We start from the raw sequence: 11,788 nt of genomic DNA on the forward strand, positions 1-11,788 counted from the left end.
CGGGGCTGTACGTGCGCGCTGGGGGCGACAGCAGCATCGCTCCTGCCGTGCTTCCCGAGGGATAAACCGGACGGTTCGGGGCATGAAGTATCCCGCCTGCCTGTGCTGTCACTGCAGCCAGGCCCTGGGTGTCTGGGCCTTGTGCTGCTGCTTCAGAGGTGCCAAACGTGTCTAAATATAAAGCAGAAACCCCCAAGAACCAGTGATTTTGAAAGCCAGGCTTGCTTTTTATTTAATTCTGAATTCCAATCACAGTAAATTATATAAGTTCAGTCACTTCTTTTGCTGCTACCCCAGGATTTAGCGTAACGGTTCTGTCCAGCTGCTTGGTTTCTCTATTTCTGTGGCAATACTCTCCTCCTATTTATATACAAAAAGGCTGTAAGTAAACCCTTGGGGTTTTTCCACCTGCCAGACCATGCCGTAATCTGAGCTTTCACTTTCTGCCCTGCTGCAGTCCGACTGCACCTTGCTTTTTCCCAAATGCCGTGTTCTCCGTGGGTTTTTGATAGTTTGTGCACTTTTCAAGCTGTTTTGAATGGTCTCGGTGTAACTGTCTGATGTCTGAGGAGAAAAAACCCACCCAAACAACACACTTTGGTGTGATTTTTAAATCCTCTGGTTGTGAGATGTCTGTGCTGTTCGATCCACATTCTATTTATGTTCCATGTAAACACAAATGCTGGGTTTTCAAGGCCTGATCACTTACAGCTGTCTGCCAGCATTAAGCCCTGAACGGACCACTTAACAGGCAAGCCTTATGAAAATAGCTTTTACAACTATGCAAGTCCTGTAATCCACTTGGACTGGATAAGGCTGGGGTGTTGGTTTCACTAGATTCCTACACTGCTTCATCCCACGGATCCTCTGCTGAAGATCAGTGTCAGGGCAGTAATGTCCCGGTTCCTCCTTGGAGACAGCGCGGCTTCACGGAGCCAAAGAAAAACAAGTGTTACTAAATTAAGCCTCAGGCTAAAACTACAGGTTCCTATAGAACCAGCTTCATGTCATGGCTGTTGCAGCTGTCTCGTTTCCACTGTGTTTTCTGCTAGATCAAATGTCTTTGAGGATGGAAGAGTCAGAGCAGTCATAGTTTTAGCCTGTGCTGATTCACATGCTGCTAATTAAGGTTAGTAATGTTGACATGAAATTTTAGCATTCTTTCTTTTAACTGCCTGCCACTGGTTTACTGAACAGAGCTTGGTATCCGAAATGCTGCACGATGGACTCCAGAACAATTTAAGGTGATGAAACAATCCTACAGAATTGATGTTCTTGGGAGACTTCCTTGGAGAAGGACAGAGGTAGCTGAAAATGGAGGAATTAAAGAAATTACAAATCAATAGAAGCTTGTGGGACGAGAACATAATGTACCGCCAAATAGTAACACTGGTTTAATATCAAGTTGTATTTTCAGAGGGTGTTTCCAAACTAGTACAGGAGCAGGGAAGAATCCTCAAATCCTCCTCTTTGAAATGAAGATTAAGAACTACTGTTCTATTTTTACAGGTTATCTTATGAATGAGAGAGCTGAACAGATTGCTCATGAATTCTAGAGGGCACCTAGGTTGAAGCAATGGAGAGAATGGATATCTTATTTTTAGACTGTACAAAGACATTGATTTCAAGGGGAAAATTGTTCTTTCTGATTGCAGTAAGTAGCAGCAAATCCAGGAGATAAACTCTTAGTCAAATCATAAGCTTCCAATGAGTCAGTTCACTTGAAACCTCATGGGGGGCCTGCAAGCAGCGATCTCTTGATAATACCTGGCACTTGTTCAGGTTTCACCAAATACACATCTTTGTATTTTATTTTACAAGCACTTTTCTTGGACTTATTTTGTTGGAGAACATGCACCACAAGCCTCTTTCTTAGGAGGTCTTGGAATTTCTGCTTACTTGCTGGATCTACTTTCTCATTTAGCATTTGCTTCCCAGGAGCTGTGGAGATGTCTCGCAAGAGCCCTTTTGCCTCCTGGCTTTGTGCTATGCTCCACTGCTTTGGAAGCTACATACTTGCTGATCTGTTGCTTGGAGAATCACCTATTGATTACTTCAGTAATAACTCCAGTGTCATCCTGGCCACAGCAGTCTGGTGAGTCTCTGCACTTCACCTCATTTATTAAGCACGCGATGCTGCTGGCTGCGTCCAAACCTATCTGTGTGACACACGTGTATAACCTTCCTTGGATTAAGTGGGGAAAGAAGAGGTGGGGTGAGGGAGTCTTTGAGTCTTTTGTATTCCCAGATCTAGTTTCCAGTTTCTCTGACTGTTGTCTGCTGCTTTGATAATACAGGTTGGGTCTAGTCCAACCACTGGGCATTTCCATTTATAGCTGCCCCAAAAGCAGCACGCGCTACAGATACCACATATAGTAGAGGAGTGGCACACGCTGGAAATCTGGGGGCATTTTATTCATCATGTTAGTGAAATGTGCACAAATTAACCACAGTTACTCCACGTTTCATTTCCTCACTGCATATGGGTTGCATGACAGAACCAGCATTTCCTTCTCCCTGACATAATTCAGGCTAACACCACAGTATACCTCAATTCTCTCTACACCAATCAGGACAAACAAGTTGGTCCTCAAATTCTTTGTGGTTTTGTTCCAGGTATTTGATATTCTTCTGTCCCATGAACCTCTTCTACAAGTGTGTCAGCTTTCTGCCAGTGAAGCTCATCTTTGTGGCAATGAAGGAGGTGGTCAGAGTTCGCAAGATTGCAGCTGGGGTCCACCACGCTCACCACCACTACCACCATGGCTGGTTCATCATGATGGCTATTGGATGGGTCAAAGGTGAAAGATGAGATACTCTAAATGCACCCAGCCCCTGTGGGGAGGATGGGAGAATCTGTGAGTGAGGCTGAAGGTGACCACGTCACCCAGTGCTGGCCAGCAGTTAATAGATGTGGTCAGCTGGCTTCCATCAATCATGTTCCCTAGAGCACAGGTATTTATTCATCCTTGCAGAATGGTTGTCAGTTGAGTCATCATCTAACTTTATTGGAGGCATGAAGAACTTGAGTCACTATGAAATACAGGTGTAGAATTCAGGAATTCCTTATTTTCTCATGTGTTTGACTGTCTCTGGCCTCACTGATATCTTTTCAGGGGGGTTCTATCAGTGTTGAACAGCCCAGTCAGTTTTCCTTTAGCTTGTGTTTGGAGCAAGCATTTGAGCATCAGTGAATGGAACAGACGCAAATGCTTTTTCCATCAGGTAACACCTTATAGGACATCAAGAAAGCATTTGCCCCGCTCTGTTGTTTTAGGCTAACTTGGGAAGGATATCATGAACCTTTTGTTCCCCTTAGGTTGTCATCCCTTGGGGATCTAGACAGGCAGCAGAGCTCTCCTCTGCTGGGGCAGTTCTAGTTGTTCATTTTCACTGTTTCACAGGTTCTGGTGTTGCTTTGATGTCTAACTTTGAGCAACTGCTCCGTGGGGTCTGGAAGCCAGAAACAAATGAAATCCTTCGTATGTCCTTGTAAGTAGGTAGCCTGTAAATTCTCTGTCAGCCTAAAAATGGCATTTAAAGAACCATTCAGGACTGGATGCAAACCTAGAAAACTTATTTCTCTTCTAGTCCTACAAAGGCTAGTCTGTATGGCACAGTCCTCTTCACTCTGCAACAGACTCACTGGCTCCCAATCTCTGAAGCCAACCTCATCTTCTTTTTCACCATGTTCATGATAGTTTGCAAGGTAAGTTTGCAGCAGGCTTACTGCTAACAAATCTACAGAACCACAGAAAGGGGACACACTCCAACTGGAGGTGTCCACCTTCCCAAGCCACTGCTGAAGGCATTGGCTGTACATACCAGGAAATGTGCTCAGGAGATTAGAGGCTAAATTCTCCATCGTATCAGAAGTAGGGGAGAAAATCGTTGTGCTACAGCTGAGTCACATAGCAATAGGGGCTTCTACCTGGAGTAATGCTCCTTCCTAGCTAATATTTCATAGCTGATGTATGTGATCTCTGAGTATTCACTTTTGCATGGCAGGTTTTCATGACGGCAACTCACTCTCACGCCTCACCTTTTGCTCCGGTGGAAAGCTTCATCTGCCCGGTTTTCTTTGGCTCCATCTCCAGTGGACACACCAGTCACCATCACGACCATCACGGGGCCTCCCATGAGGTTTCCCATCCTCCGCCACCTCCTGCCAAGTCAAAAGAAGAGCTAAATGAAGGCACAAGGAAACGGAAAGTAAAAAAAGCTGAATAAAAAAGCAACCACACAGTAAATAGGCCAGGAAAATTCTTCCAGAACTGAGTCTCAAAACCACCTGTGACCTCCTTTATCCTCCTCAGACTCCAGGAGAGGTGGAAGCCAGGATACTGCCAGGCAGGTCCCTGAATGTCATTTGTGCTCTCTGTGCTGCTGCTGGTCTCTATTCTGATCACATTTTCAGGGATCTGTAGGTTTGGGCCAGGATGATAAGTGGGTGCCAGTTCTCAAGCTGTCAGCAGTTACGATGCAGCTCGTTCAGCTGATGTAAAATCTTTCACTGTGTTTATTTATGAATGGAGGTGATGGATTGTGCTCCCACAACTCTGAAGCCCCTTGGAGTTTTCATTGACCTTTTTGATGTCTACCAAAAGAACAAACTGTTTAGATGCAATCAATGTGGAAATTGGATTTCACACTCAATGAAATTAAATGGTCTCACATGAGCCTGATCTAATTTTCCCTAGCTGCCACATCTGCCATATCTCCAATTAATATGACATTTCATATGAAGTAAGGACACTGACTCTTGTTTCTCTCACTGAATGTCCCTCTGATAATGGATACAATATTGTCACTTTCTTACCTAAGTCTGTGTTTGCAAGAGCTTTGAAGCTGTGAAATGCTCCGAGTGCTATGTACTGGTACTGTTAGTATTCCAAACTGTTCTGTAGCATTGCTGCATGGTGTTAAGTGTGTCCCACCTCAACCCTGATCACACTGAACTAAGGAAGAAGCACGGTTCTGGTCTGTTTGTAATCTTGTGGGATACAAGAAGGGTGTGTGAGTGTAAATAAGTATTTATTACTGTTTATTTATAATTGCCAGGGCACCTATTCATGGACCTGAATGGGGCTCTTTTAAAAATGTTGCTTCTTTCTATAGAGAATTGTTGATTTCTAAGCCCACAGCTACATACGGGTTTGTGCTTGAAGCCGTGATTTTGGTGTGCTCTTCACCCTTTATATCTTCTTAAGTTAAGATATAAAGGCTGAAGAAGTGGATTCCACACCAGTTGATTGAAATTACTTTAAGGACTGATAGCTGGAGATACAGATTATCCCTTGTAGGTCTCTTTTGGCCAAACTACTGGTCTGTGGAAACAGCTTGTGCCCAATGAGGGAAGAAGATGTAATGCATTGCATGGCTCAGGGAGGAGCCTGTCAGTTCTGCTTAGTGAATACTGGCTTTTAGACTAGTTTTAAGCTGTTCTTGTCACTCATTTTGTTCTTGGAAGTGTCATCATCCAAGGGTTGGGATCACTGCAGTGAGAATGGCACATGTGGGGACAGAGCACTGGGCTTTCAGTTAGGCAGCATGTTGCCATCCCTAGCAATAAGCTTTGCTGCTGTCATTTTGCAACTGGGAATAGAAATAGGATTGAAGGGCTTGAAGAAAAGCAGGTTTGGGGGTTTTGTGTCCCTGTTCAAAATGGAAATTGAAGGTTAATTAAAAAAGTGAATAAAAATAAATACTGTATCCAACCAGCTGAAAGCCAGGACAAAGGTGAAATGATTTGTGGGGCTGGGTTTTGACAGTGCCTTAATTTTGTGAGTTTCCCTCCCCCTGTAGAAAACGGGAATTCCACCTGACAACTCAACTGTCTGGTTCTGCAGATACTGGTCTATTGAAACCTGATGTATCACTGGCATGCACAAGACTATAAATGTTTTATGAGATGTCTGATTAAGAGGAATTTTGTTTTATAAAAGCTGCCAACTAATAAAAATTGTGAAGTGACTGATTGTCCACTGGCGCTTGAGGAAATGTGTGTGTTTCTTTTACTCCCACCAGTGTCAGAAGCTACATGCTCCTTGATCTCCTGAAAGTCTCCCTGACCTGATGACAAAGGGATTCTAACCGAAGAGAAACTCAAACACACCTGAACATGTTAGAAATGGAAATAACATGGTAAAAGGCCCATTGCTTTCACTGTATTTGTCGCGATGTCATGCAAGGAGACTTCCTGAGACTTCAGAATAGAATTTCATTGGAGTGTGGGATTTATAGTCTTTGTATGATCCAACCACTGGAAAAGTTCAGTGGAAGCCTTATACATATTTAAAATAAATCCAGACAAAAGAAGGCATAAGAATGTTTCACATGGTTTAACCATTCTCCTCTCCAGTGGCATCCCCAAATGGTGCTCAGGACCTGGACAGAACAATGAAGGAGCACACTGAGGACAGTAGGTGTTTCAAGTGCACTGAAAAAGCCTCAAATGTCTCAAGAGTTTCCTGCTGTGCAGAATGTTCCCAGCTCCAAATCCTGCTGCAATACAGGGCTTAGACTTCCATGGGACAGATGTCATTCCCTCCAAAGATGTTCTGATCTGATAACTTCTGATACTAACTCTAGTGAGAGGTAGCTAAATTTAGCAATAGGTTTAATCCTCAAAGAGGCCCTGGTTGCCTGATGGAAAAAGCAAAGTGTTTAACTTGATGCTCTCAGCATTTCTTGCTGACTGACAGGTTTCCCTTTTCTGTTACATAGAGAGAGCCAAAGCCAGGGTCCCCAGCTCTTCCATCGCTGCAGATCAGCTTCACAGATAGGGAAAGCTCTACAGCCCTTACTGTGTTTGGAGGAAAAAACCCAAACCCATAGGAGAATTTTACAGAAAACATTAATTCTTCACAGTAAATGAACTGAAGTAAAAACCAAGAGGCCAAAGGAAAGAAGTCCTATACTGAAGAGCTCATGTGAGAAAGGGCAGAGCCAACACAATCCAGTGCCAAGCTAGAGCAACCAGTGCTTGTTTTCCCCTTTTCCTATTAATGGCAGTATGTACATTCTTCCACATTTTGTCCAGAGTAACCAAATTCTATAATCCAGAGAAGCAGAAAAACCCAGAAAGTAAATGCTCCATCCCTGGCAGTGTTCAAGGCCAGGTTGGACAGAGCCTTGGGTGACATGGTCTAGTGTGAGGCGTCCCTGCCCACGGCAGGGGGTTGGAACTGGATGGTCTTAAGGTCCTTTCCAACCCAAACCATTCTATGATTGTTACCTTGGCCATCTCCTGAGCAACAGGGAACTTGTTCCTTTTAACACTTGCCAGGTGATCAGCTGCCAAACATCTGCACCTCCCTCCTGCAGCCTATTTCATGGCTGTGTGATGCTTCAGAGATATAAAGCACTAGATTGGTGCTGAGAGTGTCAGTCCAAGTAGCACACGGGACACACAGAAGCATTAAAAATGACAATTTAATGCATTTTGCAGCAGCACATCTTTCTTTGGGTCCTTAGCTGTTATTGTCTACAGTCCTTGTGCTGTTCTTTAAAGGACCTAACTGGCTACTGCAAGACACAGAACAGGATCATATGGAAGGAAAGGCTGGAATAGCATGGCATGTCCAAGACTTTAGATCCCCAGCTTTTTTTTTGGTTTTTTTTGCTGCAGCCAAGATTTATTCTTAAGATACTTTGGTTCTTTGCCAAAACAATGAGAAATCAGAATAAACACCTATAAAAGATATTCAAGAAAGCTCCCAAAGGCGTTTGGATTTAGTAGGAGCTTCTTCCATCTCTACTAGGAAGACAAAACAACGATAAAGCAAACTACCAGCAATGGAGAAAACAGGCTGTTGATGCCAAACACTCCATACACAGCAGGCTGGTATCTGCCTCTTTAGGATGCTTTTGCCATTGGCCCCAAGGAGATTGGTGTTTCCTTACAGTGGATGGACACACACATTAAAGAGGTTTGGATGTCATCAGACACCAACAGTGTGGTTCTTACTTGGTAAACACCAAGACGAAGTTGCCTCCCAGCTAAGAGTTTAATCCTGCTCTCGTGTGGTCTGTAAAGGCAGCAGCCTGTGAGCAAGCTGCTGGGGGGTGATGATGGCTCATGGAACAGACAGACAGTGAGAAACCAAGTTGCCCGTCACACCAGAGCCTGCTCTGAGTCACAGCTGCTCCTCACTTCACCTCTACGATGGCATTTCTGACAAGAAGGAGATGCTGACAGTGCCAAGATCATCATTCATTAATATCTTTGGGTCTGGTCTCTCACGCTTGTGCATTTGCATCTTACACATTATCCCTAGAAAAAGTAGAATTTAGAATATTTTCTATCATGATCTGTTTCCTTACCATGTATCATGATCATGATTCTGTTTCCTTATTGTCCCAAAAGAGAGTGTGGGGAGGGAATTGTTTAGAGAGCTCCTGAATGTAACCTTTTAGGAAGAATCAGTGTGAGAGAGACATTGAGGCTTAGGCTTTAGGCTACAGGTAGGCTCTAGCTGTGGAATGCAGGAAAACAGGTCTGGTATGTTTAGAGGCTTGAACATTTTTATAGCCGGAGGAAATCCAGAATGTCCCTGGAAAAGATGTGGTTGATTTGGTTTGGTTTGGATTTGCAAATTACAGAAAGCTCCTCCGAAACCAAGCTGCTGCTTTTCCCACTATCCCAGCCCCTGGTGCTTTTCTATCGAGCTGGCAGATCCTGCCTTTCCAAAAAAAGATCTGCTAGTCGAGGACTTGTTGTCCCACCGCAACCAACTGCTTGAATCCAGGAGTGAGAGCATTTTCTTTGTTTCTCTAGTGACAAGAATTGGTGTGATCAGCAATAACAATGGGGGGATGCAGCGTGAGGTGCAGAGAGCACATCACAGATTGCAGTGCCTTGAAGAACACTCTAGAAATCCATGACTTTAGAGCCCTAACGTTGGCTCAAACTAGGTTTAGAATAATGTAGGCTAAACCCTAATGGAGGCTCTCTGTGATGTTTGTCTCTTAAGGTAAGATGCTGTCTCCCTGCCTGGTTGATTTATGATAGATTAGGATGTTGGTTAATCTCTTCTTATTTGGCTAGATGACTGGAGATTAAGCATGTATTATCTGCCAAAGGAGCCCATAAATGCAGATTACTAAGTTTTCTTTAATTATTCCTCTGTGTGCCAGTGAGATACAGAGGGGATACAGACAGGGATAGACACCAGCCTCTTAAATCTCATTTCATGAGAGAAACAGAAAAACCCCAGCAGCTGCTCTGGCTGCTGCTGGTTTTCTCTGACAAGCTCAGTTCAGTTTCCTGTAAAAGGCAAAAAAAGCCACAGAAATAATAGATTATGGTCTCCTGTGAGAAAATGGGGAAGCAGAAAGTGGTTCTGAGTGAGCGCATCTGCTTGGCTGGTATAGCACCATCTCTGTTTCCACAGGGCATGGAGACAGCAGCATTTCTTATGGGAAAAGCTCTACTGAACAAATACAGAAACACATATTGAAACAAACTGAGAATAGCAATGTGCTGTGAATACTGGAAGAGAGACTGGCATGGAAGGGACACACTGAAAAGCTCTGTGAGCATGAGGTGGAGACGCCTATTCTGTCAGGGCTTCAGCTGAGATGTCTGCACCAGTTACCTTCTCTCCCCATGAATTCCAAGGGCATCTGGACAAAGATGCTCTTTTTCTACTTGTTTTCTGTTGACCGCTGCCGTTTCCTGCCTCTGAGCTCAACAACTGACAGGAGGGTGAGCTCTGCAGCAGCACAGCACGCACCAACCCCCTCGGTGGGTCAGGGGTATTGTCCTGCACTATACAACACAAAACCAGGAGCAAACCCAAACAGCTTGTGCCACTGGAGTTCTACTGCCAGCTGGAGTATCCCCTGGGAAGTCTGTTTTTCTTGTCTCCTTTCGATTTCTACCTACTTGCTGGGGTTTTGTGGTTGTATTTTTCTATCTTTCCCCAGGTGCTGCTCTTTTGGGGATGGTGCCCCAAGTCCAAACATCCCTGTAAAGGAGGAGGTATTTATTATTCACAGTTTAAACAGCTGTTAGTAAATCAGCTGCACAGAAGGCAAATATTGACAGGGCATAGGCATACTCCCTGGTATAAGGAAACCTGCTTTAAATGGCTGGGAGTACCTCAACCCTAAATGATACTAGTACCATCAGGCTTGCATGATGCTAAAATATAGAGACAGTTACTTCTGAACTAGTCAAAGCAGTAATCAAAGGGACCTCGGGTGTACAGCACCTGAGAGGGAGCACATTTAGTGCCTTAGAAGGAGACCCAGGGGATACTCCCCAAGTGACGAACACTGGTTGCTATAGAGATATCTGTCCTCTTCAAATAGAGATGGATCACTCTGGGTTTCACACATCTCAGAGCAGACAGTCAACCACTTCCTACTGTTCCTCTCAAAGCAGTGGAAATTTTCCCAGGCTTTCCTTACAAATAGGGGAGCAAACCAGCTTTCTGTAGAGAGGCACCACAGACTGGTTTTGGGATGGAGGATGTGCCATGGGATTGGATTTTCACTGCCTTAAGTCAGCTCCCCTCTAACCAGCAGTCTCTGCTGAGGAGAGCTCAGGGAGCCTGGACAGCAGCATGAGCTTCAGTCCAGACACGTGCCAGGATCTTCTCTGTGGGAAGATGGTTCCTCCTACTTTCCTGCCCCTCAGCCTGGTCTGAACTTTCATCAGCTCAGCTTTTACAGGTAAATAAGCTGAAAAGTCCTGAAGCTGCTGAATGCATCAGGCACTCTCTCTGCTAGAGTCTACAACGCGGTCAGACTACTGGTCTTGGCTGTAAGCTTAGAGCTTCATTTGAAAGTGAAGATGCCTATAACCTGCTGCAGTTTAGATACAGCTTTATTCTGTCACACCCAATTTGCACTTCAGACATGTCAGAGAGCAGAATTCTGCACTAGTTTAGGCTTTTGCAGTGAAGCCAAATCAGTCTTAGGCACTACTGTGCAATAATAACTTGGTGCAGTGCCAGCGTGTACCAAGACAGCAGTTTGCTGGCTTTTTTGAAACCCTGGGCAAGACACATTTGATTCCCATCCACCACTGTAACAGCAAGAAGTATTTGTGAAGAACTTCTCTTCTTGGACAATACCCAAACATTTCCCACTTGCTCTGCCCACTGGGACACAGTTGCCAGACTGAGCTCCTAAAGTGGTAACTGGCAGTGAGCAGCAATGACTCAGATTTTCAGGAATTACAAAACTCAGTTTCCCCTTCTTCTGAAAATCATTCACTCTGTCTCCATTTTAAAGAAGAAAACAGGGGCTCAATAGGCTCTGATTCCACAAAAAGTGCCTTGCAAAGAAAGAAAACACTGCAGCATCTCCTCTGGTAGGATGTAACGTGATGAATACGCTGCTTGTTCCGGCATTCCGGCAGGCAGGTCAGCACTGACACAAACAGAGCTGCAGTTTCTGGAAGGAATGCTCAAGAACTGCAGACAAGCTGAAATGAGTGGGCATGCAGTGGTAAGATTTTTGCCTGCAGCACCTGTCCAAGTTGTGGCAGACCTCATGTACTTCCAGGAATAGCTTTGGGATGGAGGCTGTGCCATGGGACTGGATTTTCACCAAAAGATGAGGCTTTAAGTGAAACCCACTCTCTCGCTGTGGGGTTTGGAATTCATGTGGAATACATGACATGTAAAGTGACACAAGGACTTCCTGTAACTGCTGCACCCTTGGTGAGAGCTAATGAATTATTCCAGGGGTATTATGGTGAGAGTGCTTGCTGCCTGCTGGACAGCACTGCAGACACACTAACTCCTAACCCAGGGGAGCTCTTTCCTCATCTGAC

General features: G+C 44.6%; 1 protein-coding gene across 1 annotated transcript; it reads left to right on the forward strand.

Annotated features, from left to right (window-relative positions):
• The first annotated feature begins 1,940 nt into the window (after positions 1-1,940).
• TMEM38A (transmembrane protein 38A) lies at positions 1,941-4,379 on the forward strand. The gene is made up of 5 exons (XM_010013107.1): positions 1,941-2,095; positions 2,617-2,801; positions 3,405-3,492; positions 3,592-3,709; positions 4,009-4,379. The coding sequence occupies exons 1-5, from the start codon at positions 1,950-1,952 to the stop codon at positions 4,228-4,230; spliced, it is 759 nt and encodes a 252-aa protein (XP_010011409.1). The 5' UTR covers positions 1,941-1,949; the 3' UTR covers positions 4,231-4,379.
• Positions 4,380-11,788: the final 7,409 nt, after the last annotated feature.

The sequence above is a fragment of the Nestor notabilis genome, unplaced genomic scaffold (genome assembly GCF_000696875.1).
Source record: "Nestor notabilis isolate BGI_N333 unplaced genomic scaffold, ASM69687v1 scaffold24034, whole genome shotgun sequence".
NCBI lineage: Eukaryota > Metazoa > Chordata > Aves > Psittaciformes > Psittacidae > Nestor > Nestor notabilis.